This window comes from Petaurus breviceps, unplaced genomic scaffold, assembly GCF_028583685.1.
Source record: "Petaurus breviceps papuanus isolate PSGF00001 unplaced genomic scaffold, PetGlider_PUasm1.0 208, whole genome shotgun sequence".
In the NCBI taxonomy this organism is placed as follows: Eukaryota; Metazoa; Chordata; class Mammalia; order Diprotodontia; family Petauridae; genus Petaurus; species Petaurus breviceps.
In genome coordinates, this window is record NW_027185852.1 from 12,139,226 (window position 1) to 12,161,337 (window position 22,112).

The 22,112-nt window shown below is 42.0% G+C and overlaps 1 protein-coding gene across 2 annotated transcripts in view; it reads right to left on the minus strand.

The window, feature by feature from the left end:
* Positions 1 to 22,112, minus strand: part of LOC138165270 (EF-hand calcium-binding domain-containing protein 7-like) — a 56,334-nt gene that overhangs the window by 31,323 nt on the left and 2,899 nt on the right. For both annotated transcript variants that reach the window (XM_069093414.1, XM_069093415.1), the window contains exons 2-6: positions 17,559 to 17,746; positions 8,686 to 8,897; positions 7,915 to 8,001; positions 7,178 to 7,373; positions 6,462 to 6,586 (exon numbers count right to left, since the gene is read on the minus strand). In XM_069093414.1, the coding sequence (XP_068949515.1) occupies positions 6,462 to 6,586; positions 7,178 to 7,373; positions 7,915 to 8,001; positions 8,686 to 8,897; positions 17,559 to 17,745 (807 nt within the window). In that variant the 5' untranslated portion in view covers position 17,746. The remainder of the gene's footprint in view (positions 1 to 6,461; positions 6,587 to 7,177; positions 7,374 to 7,914; positions 8,002 to 8,685; positions 8,898 to 17,558; positions 17,747 to 22,112) is intronic.

The window sequence follows — 22,112 nt, forward strand, 5'->3', positions numbered from 1 at the left end:
TGTATTAGTCTGAGGGCTCTGAGATCAAATCTCTGCAGGTGTTCTCATCCCCTTCTTCCCCCTCAACATGCCTGGGAGCCCACCAAAATTTCTTCTCCCCAAGAATATCAACTGGGAAGCAAATTTTAGGTTCATTTTCTTAAATTAGAAATAAGACAGCTAATGCCGAGAATGCTCTAGAAATCATACTGGACAGATCCATTAGGATTAGGACAACCACAACATGGTCTCTCTAGAGGAGACGCTTCCTGGTTTAGTGTAGCACCAGTAGCTTTTAGCTTCATCAGTTCATTTCTCCCGGTCCAGCACAAGGTAGAAAGAAGCTTGTGACTCATCACTTATGGAACATGAGTTCAAACTCAACTTCCATGTGGCCACGGATGAAGGAAGGGTTGCCTGTGCACAGGTGTGCAGCCTGGGTTTGGAGGAAGACCAAGGATTGGGCACCGTGAACCTACACAGACAGAGCCTCCCAGTCGTTCCTGGGAGCAGGCCGTGCCCTGCACTGTACGTGCTTAATAAATGCTCTATCAACCAACTGACCAATCAATCTAATAATCTGGTCTGCCCTGATATCATCGTCTGATGCCCCTTAAGCCATTTTATAACCCCGAAAAGCTCTGTCTGAATTACTCTTTTCTCTGCATCAGAAATATTGATTTGGGTTCAACCAATCAATCAACACTTATTACACGCCTATATTGACTGGGCATTGTGCTGGGCTTCACAATAGGTACAAAATTAGGATTCTTGAAAGAAACAGAACTCATTTTAGGGAAGTTATAGAATAGGTGCTATAGTGATTCTATTTGACTTTCAAATACATTTCGGAATACTCTGAAAATGTTTCCCCTTACGATCATTTGCTGGGGTTTGTGAAAGACGGGCTTCATGTACTGGTAGATGCCCTCTCAGGGCCCTTCCAATTCAAGAACTGCTTGGTTCTGTGGGATTCACTTCTCTTCATCCCAGTTTCCTCACTAGTAAAATGGACACATTAATAATGACACAATGCCCACCGCTATAAAGAGAGCTAACAAAACATTTTAAAATATACAGCTAATATAAGATGATACATTCTCTTAATCAAGTTACTTAGATGATTTTTTAAAAGATCTTTTTCCTTGTAAATATAAAGACACAAAAAAGGTCAAAAAGTTTGGAACTAATTAAAAAAGAGCCATGAGAAGGGAATAAAGTGAAACAAGAGGTCAGGTCAGAAGTGTAGGAGGAACCAACATTTCAGAATAAATGAAGTTTATGGGAAAGTTACCAAGAACAGACACATTAATAACATTAAAATCAAATGATGTTTTACCTTAAAACAGTTACTGGGCAGTGAGGCAGTGCCATAGCACACAGAGCACTGGGCCTGGAGTCAGGAACCTTCATCGTCCTGAGTTCAAATCTGGCCCCACTTACTAGTGACCCTGGGCAAGTCACTTCACCCTTTTTCCTCATCTGTAAAAGGAGCTGGAGAAGGAAATGGCAAACCAGCCCAGTATTTTTGCCAAGAAAAGCCCAAATGGGTCACAGAGTCAGACACAACTGAAAAGCAACTGTATGAGAAGACAGTTACTACTCCTTAGTACCCCAGGTTAATTGGCATAGCTGAAAGATCACTGGATATGGGTCACAGGACCGAGGTTCCCATACCAGCTCTTCCATTTACCGCCTGTGTGACTTTGAACACACCAGTGACCTCGGCCTCGCATCTTTCCAGCTCTCAGTCTCAGACACCATGAGCCCCCACTAGTCTGTCCTCACTTTTGTCTTTGTGTCTCCAGTGCTTGGCACAGGCCTGCTACCCGGTAAGTGCTGACTGAAGGCTTGTTCACTGATTGATCTCTGTGTCTATCCATGGCCTTCAAGCCTCCAGAAAGTTTCATGTGGGTTAGCCAATCCCTAAGCACTTACATACTGGAGTTCCTTCACCCTTCTGAGCCTCAATGGTTAAAGACAAACCAGAAGGGTTCTACCAGGCTTTATACCAGCCTTATGTGGACTAACAGGGAAGCTGGGAGGGAGGAAGAGACCGCAGATAAAATAATTCTGACATTTCAGGCACAGATGAGCCTGACAAGAAATAAAAGGGTAAAATATTGGACTGACATAGCTACATGAGGAGAGCACCGCTTACATCAGATTTTAAAGGTTCAGGCTCAAAGGAAGAATACCTAACGAGAAACACAAAGCCAAACCAAACTGGCCCGAAGCTGTCAGGAAGACTGAGGCCCAGCATGAAGCCAGGCTGGTGAAAAAGGCTGAAAACAACAACGGGGACTTGGGGAAGCAGGGAAGGGAGAAAGAAGGAAGAGCCAGGGACCAGTGGGAGAAAGTAGGACCCTGCTTTGTCTTCTCTGTCAAGAAGGGTGATCCTCAAGACAGGGAGAGACAAAGAGAGAAGGGAAGGAAGCAGAGACAGAGAGCCAGAAAAAGGAAGGGGAAACGCAGATGGAGAGAGACAGAGATAAACAAGAGACAGAGGGACCGGAGGCAGGGATTCTGCCCAATACAGCACAGAGCCCACCAAGTCACCCACAAACACAGGCACCTGTGGGACTCCCACACCGTTTCAGAATCTTCCTGAAATAATGGTAAATACCATGCACAGACATTGAAAGCCTACAGGCACAGACAGGAATGCCAGTAGCCTTTACTACATCCATTTGGATAGAAGTGTTTTCTCACCATCTGCAGCTCATCATGTACTATGGTAAGACAGGCAATGGATGGCATGGTCTTGGGGGAATCCCAACGGCCAGCGGCCCAGAGGGCAAGAGAAGCAGAAATGATGGATGGAAGCAGGCTGTGCTCTGCCGCCTATGGTGCCAGGAGAAGCAGGAGGCCGGCCCCACAGCTCTCACAGCCCTATGCTATTCAAAGGGCCAGAAGACGCCCTCGATGCTGACCGCACCTTGTCTGGCATGCTCCAGGAAAGACAGGAAACCCAAATATGTTACCTGCACAGGTATACAGACCAGCGACACAAAGAAGGTCACACATCAGGTACAGGCACAAAGGGCTGGCTTCTGCAGCTTTTCTCTTGACCTCCTATTTTTCTTTGAGAAGACCCAGCTTCTCCCCTTTCCCCTAGTCACAGAACTGCAGAATCTGAGAGTTGGAAGGGACTCGGAGGCCCCTGAATGGAGCCCCACACCCACTCCACAGGAATCTCTACAATGACTAACACAGTGCTGAGGGCCTCGTGAACCTTCTTGGGGAGGTCCTCATAGGCATGTTCAACCACCTGGCTGCCTCCTCTAGACAATCACTCTCCAGCTTACCCCCGCCCCTTTTAAGCCATTGAGAAGACTTGATCCTGTTTATAATCCATTGATTTTGTTCCACGGCTGCTTGAGTCATGGATTTTTTGCCTCTGAACTTAGTTCAGAGTTCAGTTGACCTGTAAAAGGTTAAATTTAAAAATCCATCTATTCTTTTCTCAAGGAATTTGGCTAACCTTGGGAAATGTAAGCGAGCAGAAAGTGAGTTGGGCCTGATATCTTTACGTCACCAGCTATCCTTCAAGGATGTCTCTCTCTCTCTCTCTCTCCATGCTCTCATCAGCTTCAAGGGTACAAGCATCTCTGGGCAAACCACGTTCACACCTATCTATCTAGGGCTAGCCTCTCTCCCAGAGGGGCACAGCAGAGGGATAGACTTGTAGAAGACATGAGTTCAAATCCTGCCAAAGACTCTTGGATTTTGGGCAAATCACTTAATTTCCCTCTGCTTCAGTTTCCCCATCTGGCAGATGAGGGGGTTGGACTCAGTGATCTCCAAAGGTCCTTCACGCTCTACGTCCGTTATCCTGGACTTTGAGCGCCAGGCTCGCCTCACATCTGTGGGTGGTCATCTTTAACTTCATATCATAGAGGCATCTCCAACTTCACCCGTCCTAAACAGACCCATTTCCTTCTCATCAAAAGCCATCCTTTTCCCTAAATCTCTATTTCTGTAAAGGACAATGTCTAGTCATTTAGGTTCGTCACCTTGAAGTCAGGCCCTTGGCACACCTGTTGCCAAGTCTGGAACCTGCCTGGACAGTCTGTTTTGCATCTGACCCCTCATCTCCACCTCTATGTCAACAGCCTGGCTCAGGTCTGGACACTGCAATGGCCTCCTTACAGGTGTCCCTGACTGAAAGCCTCTCCTTCTCCACAGCATCTTCTACAGAACTGTCAGAAGCAGGATCTGAATACAGGTCCCTTGAGTTCTAATCCACTGCATCACACATGAGGCTAAAAAGAAAAATCAGCATGTAGATGAGAAAGTCAAGATCTAAAATCGATCCTGAAAGGTGGGAAAATGAGCTGACTCTAACAAAAGAAAGGTAACTAGAAAACAATTCCTCTCCTAGGGCAAAAGAAAAAAACTGCATAATATAGGATAGAAAAAGTACAAATAAAGGTAGTTAAAGTGGAAGAGGCCCAGACTGCTGTGTGGTGGGAATGTCCAGCAAAGAGAATGTGCTCTGAGACTGCAGGAACGGAAGCAGAAGGTCCATGAAGGAGCGCTGGTTCTCATGCTCCTCCCTGGTTACAACACATCTGGAATCCACTGCTAGACTGGGGCAAACCTGACGGTACCGGGAAGGCAGGATGGTACCAGATGGGGAATTATGCCCACAAAGCCCTCGAGGAGCTGCACAGAGAGATGTGAGAGATCTGCCTTCCCATATTCAGAGGGATGTCGTGGAGAAAGATGAGACTTCTGCCTGACTCTAGAATGAGAATTATGAACAATGGAGGAGTTCTTCTCAATATAAGTAAGACATTTCTAGAACTTGAGAGTAATCAAGAAACAAACTGGGCTGCCCGTGAAGACACAGGAAGTCTTCAGCTGAAGGCATCATGACCTGCCATGAAGTTTTATAGGAAACCCAGACCTGAAGGAATATCAGCTCTGGGATGTGATGATTTCAAGTATCATCTAGCTAAAAAGCCAGTTGATTCTAACAACTCTGAACTATATTAATTTGACTGGGGGGGGAGAAGGGTAAGGTCTTTCTATGTTTTCCATCCATGTTTTTAGAGAAACAATCACTCAACAAAGACTGGCATCGTGACTTCTATTTCTTTGGTGTCTCCCCATAAAGTTTCAAACAGTATAATAAATACAGTAATTTGCTGAATGGGTATAGGTAGTTTCACCACAGGACAACTTGCAGTGCTGTAGAATCTAGTATTCTCTTGGTTATTCCTGCTCTCTGTTAGGGAGATGTGGTTAGGGGAAGTCCTGGCATGATTTCAGTATTACAACTTCAATGATGTCATTAGAAAACAGACCCAAATGTCTGTTTAACTGTAGTTTTAAAAGGAAAGAATATTTGCAAATAATGGTTATGAACATTAGGTTTAAAGGTAAGGTAAAGGAAAGGTAAATTCCTCTCTTGATGACAGTGTGCTGTCAACGGTGTGGACCAAGTAACTTAGGAGATGACAAGATGATGGAGAGAAAATTCTTCTTAGTATTTACAAAGGATACTCGACAGTTTTTTTCATTTCTATGCTGTGACTAATTACAAACTTGGTCATTCAACACATCATCTTTGTATTGGGAATTTTTTTTAGCATTTCATGTCTGGGAAACAGAAGAAAGTCTCCATTTGTGGCAAGTCACGTTGTTGGACACTAAATATTATGTTTGAACATGGTGAACATGCACACTAAATTGCTTGGGGGGTATGGATTCCTAAACAGACTGAAAACAATTCCTTGGAGATAATGTTTTAAAATTTTAATATAGAACAAATGTCACTGTCTAGCAATTTAAAGATATAAGGGACTTCGGAGTTCACTAACAAATACAGAGTTGTTATTTGAAACAAAATGTAGCTCATGAGAACAATCAGTTCAGTTTTCTAACAGCAGTTATACTATGTGGTCATAACCATTTTTCCCCCTTTAACAGAGGTCTCAAGGTGCACATTTTTAATGTATCCTAGCAGTTTTCAGTTAATGTTTTATATTTCTGTAGCTATTATTTTCTGTTGAAAGAAAACTAGTAAAGGTTGAGTCAAGAAAGGGAAAACAAAGGAAAAAGATCAATATTAACACTCTACAAATATTGACTTAGCAAAGTGACTTTGTTGTCTTTTTCCCATAGGAACTGATATTGAATGAATGATTTATTTAAAAGAAAAGACTTAGATAAATTATTTGTTAAGTAAAATTAAGTATTTTGGGGTTAATGATGCATTAATTTAGATAATCAGGTGAAATAACACAAAATAAATCACATTACCCTTAAAGTTCTCATCAAAATGTTATTTACCATTTCCACTTTAAAACCAGAAAAGCCATTTTAAATACAGAGTGCAAATGTTGATGCCTCTACAAAAAATGTCCAAGAATTAATTTGCAGACCTCATTGAAACACTATGAATACTGAAAATTGTTAAAATAATACAAAAAATGATCCCCAAGTCTTCCAACTTCTGATTTAAAATACCATACCTTTACTGAGTTTGGCTCAAGTAGTTTTGAGTTTCCACAGCTGTTAGCCCCCATGCTGATATTGAAAGAAACAGATGATTTGTGCTTTCGAGCTGGTAATTGCAGAGAAGAATTCTGGCCATCACCTATGACAAATTTTCGATGACTGTTAAATTCTGTTCTTTCACCATATTCTTGAATGGTTATCAACATGAATCTTGTCTCTAATGCACAAATAATATAACAACCCACATGAGCAATCCTCTCTGGGTATTCCCTATGGAAAATAAGGCAAGAGCTAGGTAATTACTGTCTAAAGTGGGGTCACAGGATCATGGATTGGGCTGGGAAGGACCTTAGACACCATAATAGACAACTCCCTATTTTACAGGTGCAGAAAGTGAGGCACAGATGGGCTAAGGGACTTGCCCATAAATTATATAGCTGTCTACACAACTAGTCTCACTGGATGTTTTTATAATATTAATATATGCCTTTTGCTCAACTCTCACTTGGAATCAGATATTCTGTTCCCTAGAAAAAATACTGCAACCTTAAACTGAGTTCTATCATAAACTTTACTTTTATGGAATTTTAATTATGGCTAAAAGTGTCTATAAATGGTAGCAATAAAAAAGAATCTTGCTCAAGTTTAATAGGGAATTACTGATTTAAAAAATGTGTTTGAAGTCGAACCTTTCCTCTTTAGCAGAAAATAAAGTCTTAAAAGTAAATACCTCTATTGAGCATGGTTTCCTGATCAATATTCCTTGGGATTCTTGGGGACGATTTTGACAGTGATGATATGCCACTCTCAGGATATCCTTCCAGGTGACTTCCTAATTGCTGAAGCCTCATTTTACTATCAATTTCCAGTTTTTCTAATGCAGTCTTGAGACACTGCTCATTAGTTGCCACATACAATTTACAAAACTATAGAAAACAAAAAAATAACGCAGTGGGCAAAATGTTCAGCCATATGTTTTAGGAAGGGGAGGGAGAAATGTGCATTAGTAGGTAAGGGATAGACTGATAGATGGAAGAGATTTTCAATGGAACCGAGTTACTCATTTTATTTTCTTGGATCAGAATGAGCACTCTCCAGTGACCTGGTGAAATGCAGCCATGATTCAATGAGGAGGTCACACTGAGCGAAAACAAAATGCAGTCCACTCCAAGAAGTGATTTAGTATTTTTTATAAGCCATGTGCAGACTCAGGCTTGTTCTAAATAATTTTTATGGTTTCATTTTCTTGAAAAGCTGCATTTCTGATAAGTTTTTATAGGTTATATATAATTATTGTGCCAGAATATGATATGACATAATCTGAAGCTGAAGACGCATTCAACTTAAAACAAACTGGCTAATAATGTATAGCAGGCTGTCCCAAACTTTCAAAGGACACGTGGTCTATCAATGTTTTTTCCTCAATGATATTGCAAGTTTATATATACATAAGCTTATTTAACGTACCTTAACATAGTCAAGTTTGCCATCCACGTTTATATCAGCCAAGTTTATTATAGCATTCATTTCCTCTGGTGTCATTTTCTCACCTCTCTGTGAAAACAAATTAGATTTCAAAACCTCTACAATTTTTTTTAGTTTAAAATATGTCATTTTAAAGAAATAATATTTTTACAATTAGCCATGAAAAGAACAGCGATGAAAAAATTTGGAAATTGATATTTACCAAAGGGTAGGAGCCACTTGGTAGATGCCCTCCAAGTACAAAAGCCATTTTCTGTTGTCACTAACACTATCAAATTCTCAGGACTTGTGCTCAACTTCTGTTTACAAATTACAACTGAATATTATAGATCAAATAAAATACAACCATTGCACCTAGAGTAATGATACTTCCTAATGCTACAGCCAAGAACAAAATGACTTCTTGTTCCAATTTATACGTATGCCGTTTCTCCTTCCCACATGGATCGATCACTGACGTACAGAGAGCTGAACAGCAAAGACTTACTCAGAGGCACAAAGGAAACAGCGACCTGGGCCCAAGCCACCACTTCAGCTTTCATTTACAAAACACCTTTCACTCAGAAAGATCCCGAAGCACTTTAGAACAGCTGTGTGATTGATTTCTCTTACCACTCAAGTGCAGTTAGCTCTTACATGGATGCAAATGGTCAACAAAGCTGAGTTCCAAAAATTTTTTTATAGCAGAAATGGGCCTATCTGACCCATTTCTTCTGAAATAGATTAGGAAAAAAATGATTTCACAGGGCTTACCTTTGTAAGAATTTTATAAAGGTCAGTGTGTAAAATATAGCCATCATTATTGACATCTATTTTCTTAAATGCTTTTAACAGTTCTGACTTTGAAGTAGGTTTTTCCTTTTTCAAAATTGCACAAAAGTCATCAAAATTCAGCTTAGCAGTTTGAGGAGTCCAGTACTTATCAATTGTCTTTTGGGATGGATTTCTTCCTGCCTTCTGAAGTGCTACCAAGTTAAAAAAAAAAATACTTTTAACAACTTTATATTGGGTCCTGTCCCAAGTTATCTTTACTTTTTTTTTTTTTACAAAATTGTGCAAGTACAAACACACATACAATTTTAATGCTAACAACTAAATGTTATTATTGTGTATTCATTTTTAAAAGGAATTATTGAAATGAAAAAATCCCAAGTCCATTAATTAATGACTTTTAACAAATTTAAAAAATTAGACTGATTTTGACACCTCAGTTCCCAACTTGTTTTTTAAACTTCATTAAGCACTCAGAATATCAAAAGATTATTTAAAAAAAAACTGAAATAGGAACAAAAGAGTAAACACACAAAAATACAATTTGCCTTTTTCAACAGGCTCAACAAATACTCTTGACATGTTTAAAATGCCAAATAAGGAGTTAAATTTAAAAATCATTAGACTGAGAACAACCCAGGAATAATCAATCTGTTTTCCAATTATTGTGGGCCATACGCCTTTGCAAGGTCTTTAGATGTATGCTACACCCTAGCCCATGTATAGAAATGTGTTCATTTTTAGAATCACAGAATTTTGGGGTTAGAGGTTATCTGGTCTAAAGTCTAGACTATTCAAATTTAAAAACCATTTGAGGCCATTCGAAAACAACTGAAGGGCAGAAACATTTTGAAATACTGCTATGGCTGTGAGTAGTCTTAAATATCTTCTATAATTGGACAAGCTGGTCTTATCGTTGCGGGTGGCCAGATTTTTGCATAATGGCCACATAACATAAGTCCCAAAGGGAAATACTGCTGAACATACATATGTATGATTGTTAGCAATATTTATTATCCAGTACATCTAATATCTTGGTAATCAGCCTCAAAGTCACAAAAATAAAAAGGAGACTTGTTCTACTTTAGGATTCTTATGTCTCATACTAAATCTCATATCAATCAATTGAATTCAACAAACATTGCATAATCATCCCTATGTGCAAGACACGATGCTAGGCACTGGAAACAGAAAAATGGAAATGGAAACCATCCCAGCTCCTTTAGAGGAGATTTCACAGGAGCATTTGTATATTCTCAGGACTCAAAAAAGGGATCTGGGTAAGTGATTTCACAATTTGCTCTGAGTGAATAAACCTCAAGTGACCTGACATTGCAATAGATGTTCTTGGTGCAACAAACACACCAGCGAGACCTTTATAAATCACTTAACATTTTCATTCCTTGCCCACTTTGCAAAATATTTTACTACATTCTTTGGGGAAATACTAGAAACTAGGAAAAGCCAGTTGTTTACTGTAAGACAATAGATTAAAAAAAGGAAGACAAAGCAAAGGCACACATACTAACTTAACAACTATTTATAGAAACTTTCAGGATGGGATCTAGCCTAGATTGAAGGTTATTTTAAATGATCACAGGATCAGAAGAGACATATCTGAGTAATTCACCACTTATTTATTTAGGTATGTGTAGGACCAAGCCCACAAGCAAACTGGATATCTGATTATGGGGAAGCCAGATACACACAACTAGTAAAGTTGGAACAGAATCGAGGTGGGTAAAATGGACCACCTGAATAGAGAGGAAGGAGAAATGTTTCCTCTTGGAACTTGGCATGTTCCTGCTAAATTCCCAGAGGTAGAGAAAGGTAAGCTTTTTTTTAACCTTCTTACAAAAGTTAAAAAAAAAGTCTCCTTCCTCCACAAGTCCAGTAAATGCTGAGATGATCACTTTTTGTCCCAATGAGTCCATGTTACAAGGTCAATTTCCCTCCTCTCTAAAAACAGACCTGCCACTTTTGACACATGTAACTAACAGTTTTTGAATAGGCAGAAATTTGGGGGTGGGAGGGATGTTCAGAGATGGCTTTGGGAAATGGGAGACATTTTAATAGTAACAGTTGACACATTCTCATCCATCGTTTAAAAATCCCATAAAACCAGGAGCAGTTTCATCAACAGCCACAGAGGTAACTCTTGTTGATGCAAACTTAAACCTTCACAAAGTCCCTAGAAAATAGATATCTGAGTTAGTATATGAGCAAGAAAGTAACTAGGTGGCAAAGTGAATAGAGTACCCAGCCTGAAGATGGAAGACTCCTCTCTTCCTGGGGTCAAATCTGGCCTCAGACACCGATTAGTTGTGTGACCCTGGGCTAATCACTTAACTCTGTTTGCTTCAGTTTCCTCCTCTGTAAAACAAGTTGGAGAAGGAAATGGCAAACCACTCCAGCATCTTTGCCAAGAAAACCCAAACAGGGTCACCAGGAGTCAGACACCACTGAAGAAGTAACTGAACAGCTGTTTTGGTAAGCATTTAAAAAAAACAATGTAAGTTTACTTTCACTCTTTGAAGATGGGAATTACAGTATATAATAATGAAAAACAATAATAGCTAACAAAGTGAATTCTCTCTCTTCCCCGCACCCTCCATATCATACATCAACACACACATACATATATATTCTTTATTTAGACATTCCTACTTCTGTGAACTGTTCAGCTGTTTTTAAAAATCCATTTTAAGAACTCAATGGAGCCTATTAGCCCAGATAAGTATTTGAAGGAACGCCATAGTTTAGCTTATAGTACAAACAAAATGTAATTCTAGATACTTTAAGATTGACACCAGACTTAATCCTCTGCCCAAGTTTACTTTAAGCTTTGACCTGAACCTATAATGACTGTATTATTTACAAGTTAAAAGTGTTCATGTCAAGCTCTGATAATTGTCAGTTTTATGTGACCTTGAAATGGAAATGCTAGCCCCGCGGCATGTCTTTAAGTGGCACATGGTTATAGATGAAAGCCATGGAATACACAAAAGCACTACCACTTGTTTCTGCTGCTCCTATGTTTAAGTTAAGATTACCTAAAATAAATCACTAGCCTGCTACAAAGGGGGCTCTGTTTTAATACCAAGAATTTATATAAGAAAAATGCTAACTTCTTATCCTTCCAGATAAGCCTGTAAAACTAATATCCTGATAGCACACATTCATTGTCTGGCAAAATAAATGTTTCAATAAGGGACAAGTGTGAATGATAAACTATTGGATTGGTGATAATACTGAAAGAACATGTCAGAAGCAACAGCAATATGCATGTATTTATTTAATAATGAAATGTGTTTAAGGCCTATAAATTACCCAGTGTTGAAATAGTCCAGCTGGAACAGGGCTGGTCAGGGTACCCCCTAATGCCATGAACCCTGGTCCTTAATGAATTGGGAATGTGCTATGGCCCCTTTCTGTGAGATGTGTGCTTTGGGACGATCTAGAAACGCTATGATGGTGTCTGTATCTGCTGGGCTATGTTGATAACTGAGGCAGGAAGAGTCAGCCACTGAGGAGGCTGGATAAGTCAGTCAACAAACATTTATTAAGAGCTTACGGTGAGCTCGGCACTGTGCTAAGGAGGGTATGTTTGAGTGCACAGCTCTGCTTTAGACTGGTGGCAGTGGGGTGGGATTTCCCTCACAGCCTCCAACTGCGGTGTTGGCTAAAGTCAGAGCAGAAGAAAAGGTGAGCTTAAGATCAGCCCAGAGAAGCTGTCCTCATGGGCCCTGAGTTTGCTTCCCTAACAGCAGGGCTGCAGCCAGTGGGGGCACTTTTAGCCTGAGTGCTGAGGCCCCCGAGTTGGTGCTTGCTTCCCGTTGGGGGCTGCTTCCCACAAGTAATCCAGAGAAGATAATCACTGAGAGGGTCATCCCAAGCCTGAAGGTACTAAAGAGCCATTTCTAGCTGGCCACGAGTTCTGGACCTTGTGAGCTGCTCAGAATAGTACATCCCCAAGACAGCTGTGAAATCTGCTCAGTGCCCCAAAGCTGTCTTTTATCTCTCAAGAGGGCAGAGTAAGTATGAAGGGTTAATTTTTCTGTGGTTTGCTAGTGGTGATGCAAGCTACTGAGTCTTTGCATCTGAAGCAACTCTTTTGTAGCTGAGGAGATAAAAAGCTGTCCTAAAACCAAAATATCTTTTGTATACTGAGTACCTCTTTTTTTTTTTTTGGCAGGGGGAAGGCAGGGTAATTGGGGTTAAGTGACTTGCCCAAGGTCACACAGCGAGTGAATGTTAAGCATCTGTGGCCATATTTGAACTCAGGTCCTCCTGACTCCAAGGCCGGTGCTCTATTCACTGCGCCACCTAGCCACCCTGAGTACCTTTTCTAAAAGACATCTTGTGAATTCCTTTTGGTAAGCCCATTTTCTAAGAGATCTCCCCTGACCCCCACCATAGGTCATACAACTTTTTAGAAGAGTTTCTAAAGCTTCAATATTTAACAACTCAAAATGAAAGTAACTGGTTGGTAGCAACGTTTGTCAATCACTTACAAAGTAAAGGCACGTGGCATCTCTGTCTCTGTGCCTTGGCCGATACTTTCTCCCAGGCCTGGACTCCCTTCTCATCTCTTTTCTAGAGCCTCTGGTTCTCTTCAAAGTTCACATCACATGCCATTTCCTAGAGGAAGCTGACTCCACATTCCCCCAACTGCCAGTGCCTTTACCCCCAGAAATCACTTTCTATCTGCTTTGTATTGACTCTTCTGAGAACCACACTGGGAGGAACAGCAGTGGTTGCTGGTGATTCCTTTGGCTGAGTGGTATTTGAGGCATCTTTTGGTCAGTCTGATAAACAGAAAGGTCTGTTATCATCCTAGGGTGGCTATCTCAAAATTTCCCAGGCTTGTAAATTACTACTACCAATTTCCTGTCAATGAAAGCTTCCATTAAAATTAGCTAAAAATCATTGCCAAAGATGAAAACGTCTGGGCAGGAAATTGAAGTCCAGTGGGCGATGGGCGATATAGATAGAGCTATCTATCTATCTATCTATACACAAAATTTTATTATTATTATTTTTAATGTTGACAACAGGCAAAGGCCACAGAAGACAAGAGTAGACTTACCAGCTGAAAAGATGGCATGTGAAAGCTGGGGTTTGGATTTCTGGACCACAGCTTAAAATGCACAAATAAAAGGTTCCTGGTTAGAGAAAAGAATGGACCAAACGAGGGCTCAGAATGTATTTGCCTGGAGTTTTGTGAATTTAATCAACAGGGAGTTTTAAAGTAAAAAAGGTGGAGAATCGAGCAAACTGTTTCTGCACGTCCACCAAACTCCAAGGAACAGAGAGTAGCTATGATGTGGGAAGCAGGGAAGTCACAGCAGCCACACACTCCACAGGCCTGTGCTCTGGGTCCTCGATCATCTTTATCCAAGCCCCCAAGAGTTCAGGCAACAAGCAGTAGGAACCGGAGGTGCACGGTGAGGAAGCCACCTGGGCCTTGTTTGGATGGGAGCCTTGACCAGAATTTGGCTTGAACACGTATGATGTATTCAAAAGCAGCAAGATTAGTAAGAGGGACAGAGGAATAGTACCACGTGAAGAGGAAATTCAGAGATCAGAGGAGGGAGACACAGTGGAATGCATAAGGACCAATGGAGAAGAGCCAGAACTGATGCTGTCACTGGACCGAAAGGGGGAGTGGGAGGGTTCAAGTAACCTGTCCCTGACTGGCCCCAGAGGAACGGAGTCATAGTTCCTGGGGACTTCAGTTATAATAACAGCTACCCTCTATACTGCCCGTTGAAGTCTGCACAGCACTTTACACCTTTTCTCTTACTGGAGTCTCACCATAGCCCTGGGAGGCAGGGGCTATCATGAGTCCTATTTTACAGATGAGGAAACCAAGACAAAGTGAGGTGAGGTGACTTGCTGAGGGTCACACAGCTAGAATGTGTCTGAGGCCAGACTGGAATGTGAGTCTTCCTGACTTTGGGCCCGGTGCGTCTTTCCAGTTACGGAGACATCTCCTTCATCACTCTCCCTGTCCATAGTAGAGTAGCTAATGAGCTTGCTCCAATGATGATCTTCCAAAAGAGAGAACCAGAAGGGGAGATTCTACTCTGCATATCATTCTCACCACGTGTGAGGAAGAGGCTGCATGGGTGAAGATGACTGGACCCTGGATGCAGCAAGTACTCCCTCTTAGTTTGTGATGAAGACAGATGGAGAGGAAAGCATACATAGGCTAGCTCCCACAAGCAGAGTCTAGGTAAAAACTGGTCTAGTCAACATGACCCTTCAAAATTCCTTCAATCCCACATGAAGCACAGTATCTTTAAATATTCATGCCAAGACAGGGGCTGGGGAGCCTGAGGCCTTGAGGCCACATGTGGCCTTCTAGATCCTTAAGTGCAGCTTCCTTTCTCCCAGTTGTCTTTGTCCCCTGTCCCATCTTGGAGCCTCCTTTTCTCCCCCATGTTATTTTAAGAGCTGTCTCGTGGGGGGCCTTCCATGTCCAGCTCCAGCCCATATGGAGTCCTTGAGAGGTTAGTCCAGGGCTGCCTCTACTTTTTGCCCTAAACCCCTCTGGCCATCAGTCCTGGGAAGCCTGTGGGCCCCTTCTCAGAATCATGTTTTCAAACGCATAAAATGAGATAGATAGTATTGCAAAGGAAATCGATGATGTTGAAATGTGGTTACCAGAGGATTAAGAGTTCTGAATTCATGGACCCCATCCACGAGCCCCAAGTTAAGAAGCAAGGTGTGGCATGATCAGACTTAGGTTTAAGGAAAATCATTTTGGCCGGTGAGTGGAGGAGGAGAGAGGGGAGGCCTGTGGCAGGGAAACCAATCAGAAGAGAGCTGGGAGGTGTGCTGGGCCAGGAGTCAGGAAGATCTGGGTTCTATTCCTGATTCAGACACTTACTAGCTGTGTGACCCTGGGCAAGTCACTTAATCTGCCTGTCTCCTCATCTGTAACATGGGGCTAAACAGCCCCTCCCTCCCTCCCTCCCAGGGCTGTTGTGAGAATCAAATGGATATTTGTCTAGCACTCTGTACACCTAATGCAGCTCCATAAATGCTAACTGCTGTTGGTGTTGGTAAGAATGATGGCAGTCCAGGCTGCAGGTGAGGAAGGCCTGCACCAATTGCCTCTTCCCCGACTCTGTGGCTCTCTCGGCACACCCACCCACAGGTGGACAAGTGTCCACAGGCTCCAGGCAGCTTCCTGCTTGCCTCTGGTCCTCCTGGGCACCATGATGCCTGCACAGCCCTGACTCACATCCCCTCGGCCACTATGCCTGGAAGTGCCCCCCAGCTCTTGGCACACCAGCCCTGGGATCACCTTCCGATGGCTCCTGTAACCTCTTTTCAGAATGATTCCTTGGCATGATCCCACCACTGAAGGCTGGCTCTCTTAGGGCTGGGCCTATGATGGCTTTCATCCTTCTATCTCCCAGGACACAATAATGTGCACACAGGGGCACTGAAGGACTGCTTCAGGAATTTTCATCCCATGTGGCCCCATAAATGGAAGTCTTTGAAGGAGAGCACAGAATTCCCTTTTGCAACTCCAGTAATATGCCAGAGTCCTGTCTTAAAGAAATAACTTATTAAATCAAGGGAATAGCGTGGCTCCTGTATCATCTCTAGCCTTAATGTCCAAAATATCCGCAGTTTATCTCTTGATGCTCACAATGTTTCTGACCACTGGACACTGACTGAGATGACTACACCTTTTCTTTCTTTCTAACACAGATGGGGCTGAATTCCCAAGTTCCAAGACATCTTAGGACCAGTCCTTAGGGGACGTGTAATAAGGGGTAACAATAACAACAAAAATAAATTATCCTTTCTCTTTTTCTTCCTTTCTTGACTCTTCATTCTGCTCTCTCTTTTCCTCTCTTCAAATCTTTACACAGCGACATCATTCAAACATTCTCTCTGACTTCATCCTTCCCATGCTGGACCTCAGCCATCTTGACTGTGACTATGTAGTTGCAAATTTACCTCATCCACTATGTGTGCTGGCCCCAGACCTGAGCAGCTTTCCTACCTGCTCACCCAGCTAAACTGTCTCGCCACTGACTTGCTCTTAACTGTGCTGGACTCCAGACGCCTGAGAAAATGCAGTCATTGATCCTTGGAACGTCTGCTCTAGAGCCCAGACATCTTGACTGGTGACTGAGCCAGTGCAAACTGGGTTAGCCACTCTGTAGCTCACCTCAGGCCCCAGGTCAGATCAGCCTTCACCTCCACCTTTCATGTGGCTGTCCATCTCCGCCATCTTGTGAGCTGCCTGTTGAGAGGTTTGGCTTGTCTTTCCTCCTTTCTCTGGACACAGCAATCAAAGCAATAGTATCACGGCTTCTGTAATGGCATGTCATCTGGCTGCCCTGCACATCACATCTCTATCCCAAGTCACTTCCCAGAAGGAATTCACTTCCCTGAAGACCACTCTTATTTGGGTTTGCAGGCTCCTTCTTCTGGGGTGCTCAGCATGCTGCTAAATGTCCTATGGTAAGATCTCATCAATTCTTTTTCATTCATTCCCTCAAATTAGTCAAATTTAAGCTCAGAATGTAAAAGCTCCTAACTACATCACAGTAAATCACTAAGCCCCAGGTAATGGTAACTTAAAATATACTCAAAATAAACCAAAAAAAGTATATTTTACAACATGGCATTTGCTCAATTTTTTATTTTATCATTTTGGAGCTTTATTTTGTAGCATATGATCATCTAAAAACAATTTTATTTTATTAGCCAAGCTTTATTAAGAAATAAAAACAGTTTCAGACTGAAATACTACATCTTATTTTTTTGATTTTCTCAATTTACAAGTAAAGATAAACACATATGCCGAAAATCAAAAGAATATTTACCTAGGCAAAGTTGATCTCTTGACATAATACTTTCTAAACTGCTTTTAAAAACAGTTAGATAGGCAGCTCTACAATTCATGTAAAACAGCTCCTCTTCGGTGACCTGTAATTTCTTTGGTCGAGAACATTCCCAAAGTGTTGATTTCTGACTGGAGAGAGATGCATGTCCTCCTGGACTGCTGGCCATTCTACAAAAAATGCAAAGATGGTTATGGTTGGATTCCTTAAGAATCGAAAGAAAATATCCACCTCACCTCTCAAATCAGAGGAAAAAAAACCCAAAATAATATATTTACGTATCTATGTCTATTTAAATGTTCACATTATTGACAATGCATTCACATGAAGAAAAATACTGTGTGCAACAGGAACGGTAGGGACTCAACCCCCTTTGCTGGTGTTTCCTCCTCTATATGGGGCTGCTCAATTCTGGAATGATCACCGACTGCAGTTAGTATTGAGGAAATTCTCAGTATTTAAGAATGGCGAGTAACTAAGTGTAACATTGTGCACAGACTCATTTGTGCTATTCCAGAATTTTTCTCAATTATTTTTAATTGCTATACTGGGCAAAAGGAATATATTCAAGAGGTTACTCACTAAAATGTTTGCAAAAAAGAGTAAAGTGACACAAAAATTATCGTGCTTAGCTCAAAACTTCATAAATTTTAAGACTGAACAACATCAATTAAACATGGAAACAAATGAAAAATTAGTGATTTTTTTTAAAAAGGCACATTTTCAAATTGAAAATGAAAATAGATAATTTCATCCAGAATACTAGATCCTAAATTATGTCCTTGAGAGATGGGAGGTAGCTGTTCAGGCACTAGCAAATCATCACCAATGGTATAACATGGACGTGATATTTTAAGACAATACAAGAAAGCAACTCAAGAGCAGAAGTCTTCTTTTTTAAAAACTCTGGTCATATACCCTTTGACATGCTAATCCTACCACTGAAAATATGTTCCAAGGAAATAAATAATTGAAAAGAAAAAAAGACCCTTTGGGATCAAAATATTTATAGCTTCACTTTACTTAGTAGTGAAAAACTAGACAAGTCCCCAAAAGTCCAAAGGCTGGGAAGTGGCCAGGCAGACCCGTACATGAATGCACTGAGATTTGCTGTGTCCTAGAAGTCGGCACACCGAGGGCCAAATACATTCTACTGCGCATGAGCTAAGAATAACTATTACATTTTTAAATAGTTGAAAAAAGATCAAAGGAAGAATAATCTTTAATGAGATGAAAATTATGTGAAATTCACATGTCAGTAAAGTTGTATTCTTGATGCCCTGTCTCCGGCTGCTTCCCTGACACCATGGCAGAAGTGAGGAGTGCTACAGAGATGTTGGGTGGTGCTCACTGCACCCCAACTCTGCTGTCCGGGTACACTATCAAGCGCAGGGAGGCAATAAGAACTCAACAGTGCTGTGAGTGCCATGCTTCTCATCATCCTGCATTTTTATTTTATTATTACCAGAGCACACCCATCATGTCAACCCAAGAAAACAAGAGGAGCCATCCATGGTTTTGCTTTTAAGACTCAGTGGAGTGTGGACTGTTTTCTTACTGAATTATACAGCATGTTTATTATGCAGTGGCAGTCGAGGGGTACTAAAAGAGAACATCGACATTGCCAGGTAAAGTGTTCATTCCAATATTCCCAGATCACAGGAAAGCAGAAGACTGAACATGAGATTTTAAAGGACATTATCTCATAACAGCAGAATCTGAAAAAAAAAAAAAAAAGGGGAAATGAAGCTGAAACCAAAGTAAGATTTGGAATGACTCATTTGTTAGTCAAGAGAGGAAAGCTGTTTACTGTTGGTGAGTTAACTAAATTGTGTTTAGTTGCAACAGCTGAAGAGATGTGTCCAGAGAAAATGAACTTATTTAAGATTATTAGTTTTTTGGCTCAATTAAAATTGTATGCTCATGGACTGCTATCAGTATTTAATGGCATTTATCTGTGTGAAAAGACATTTTCAAAGACGAAACATGTAAAATTTCATTACAGATCAATATTAATGGAACATTTAAAATAGATTTTTGTGATAAGAAATATTAACTCTGAACCCCAATTAAGCAAACGTTATTTCCCCCCAAAAGAATTCTATTCTTCTCATTAGTAGACCTATAATACAAAAAATTGTACTTCATTATTGTTATATTTTTAATTTTGTAGAAATGAGTTTTTTATACTGTTATATAAGTATCAATATACCAGCCTCTCTTTTGTCTCTTGGCCTGTAGGCCAAGTCAACATCTACTATCCTGCCCTTTGCCAACCTCAATTTTTTGTCAGGGGCCCCATCCCTTTTCTTCTATGGATTTAGGGTTCACAACTTCTGAATTATCCTGAAATCTCTCCTTTCCTTCACCAACATGTCTCTTGCTCGACACAGGCCACAGGTTAGTTTAGACCCTCCTCACCCCTCCCCAGGAGGCCTCCCTCCCTCCAGGTCCTCCTGCTCCAGTCAATCCTCAGGGCAGCATGGGCCAAAGTCCAGGACTGTCACCCCCAGCTCAACAACATGGCCCCTGTGACTGTTAAGTCACTTCTTCACTTCCTGTACTCCACCTCCTCCCCCCTAAAGCCTTGGATGCCCCTGGACCTTTTGTCTCCAAATGCCAATACTTGAGCTTCCAAAGTCTTACCTGCCATGGCCCCAAGATTCAAGACTGATGGCCTTGGATTTAACATGTCTAGTCAGTCAGTAAAGGTCTATTAAGTGCCCACCTCTTCTGTGCCAGACACTGGATCAAGGGATGGAGGGACCAAGAGGAAGAAGCAGCACCTGCCCTCCAGGTGCTCACCATCTAATGGGGGAACCAAGCTGTCCACAGGGCAGGCAGGAAATAAGTGCCTGAGGAAAGGCCTTGGAATTACCGTGTTTCCCCAATAATAAGATCCCGAAAATAAGCCCTCCCCTTACTGTGCAAGATTCCTCTAAAATAAGCCCCCCCCCCCAAAAAAACCCCCTTGGGATTTCCAACTTAATGTAGCGTGTAACCCAAGGGATCACCCTCACTATTGCTGCCCTCTCTATGCGCCCCCCCCCCCCCCCCCAGGTGAAACGCACGCCGCGCTTCGAGCTGCATCCAATCAGAGCTGCAGCAGTGAGTGTGTCATCCTGTTCTTCCCCAGTGATTTGCTTGCTGGCGCCATTGAGAGCAGTGCCGCGGAGGGGAGCTGAGGCAGGACAACATAAAAACCCGGTATGTAAGAAGTCGTGACTTGGGTGAAGAAGTCATGGGATAAAATTACTGACAGCTGTGTCGCCAAGGCACTATGAGCAGGTTACCTGGACAAGACATATTCATTTAAAGAGAGCTATATTGCTGGACATGACAGATTGGGTCCACTTCTTCTGAAGGAAATGGAGGCGCAAGACATCCAGGACGGAATTCAGGGTATGGACACTTATGACGATGTTGTTGAAGAAGACGACATGATCATTATTTTTTTGTTCACATTTACCTGTTTATTAAAATTGCTGTCAATGTTCATTAAAATAAGCCCTCCCCTGAAAATAAGCCCTCTGGTGTTTTTCTGTCCAAAAAATTTAATAAGACAGTGTCTTATTATCAGGGAAACACGGTAGGTAGAGATGCGGAAGGCTTCCTGAAGATGGAGAGATTCTATCTGGGGCTTAAAGGAAGATGGGGAGGTGAGTCAGAGCAGAAAATGGATGGTGTCCCTGGCATGGGGGACAGCCAAAATGCCCAGAGTTGAGAATGGAGTGTCTTGTTCTAGGGATAACCAGGAATTCAGCGTCACTAGATTGAAGGGGATGCCTGGGGAGTAACGTGTAAGAATGAAAAGGTAGGAGGGGCAGGTGATGAGCTCTGAATGCCAAACAGAGCATTTGGTGTTTGATATTGGAGGCAAAAGGGAGCCACAGGAGTTACTGAGTAGGTGGTGACATGGTTGGGCTACACTTTAAGAAAATCACTTTAGTGGCTGAATGGAGGATGGACTGGAGGTGTGTGTGTGTGGGGGTGACTTCAGGTAGGCAGAACTACTGAAATATTGCAGGTGTGAGGTGATGAGGGTTTACACCAGGGTGGGGGCAGTGTCAGAGGAGAGAAGGGGGTATATTGGAGAGGTTGTCAACAGGGTCCCTTCCCAAAGCCCTGCTGGCCTGTACTTCTATCCTCAGCCCTTCTCAGTGTCTCTTTACATAGGCTAAGGTCCAGCCAAACTGACCTTCTCTGTCCCTCACACATAATGCTCCCCTTCCAGTCACCGTGCCTCTCTACAAGCTGGACCCCTGCCTGGAATGTACTGCCCCTTCCCCTCTGCTTTGGAGAACATGGTTTCCTTCAAAACTCGGTTCCAATGCTGCTTCCTACAGCACACCTTCCCCAAGGGTGCAACACTGCTAGTCTCCTCACCTTCCAAACTAATTCATTTTGGATTTTATACAGTCACATGTGGGAGGGCATGAGTCTCCCCTGAGCAGGGAATGTTTCATTTCTGTCTCTGCCCTGGGACCTTGCACAATTCAAGAGACAGTGCTTAATAAAAGTGGGTGAACTGAATAC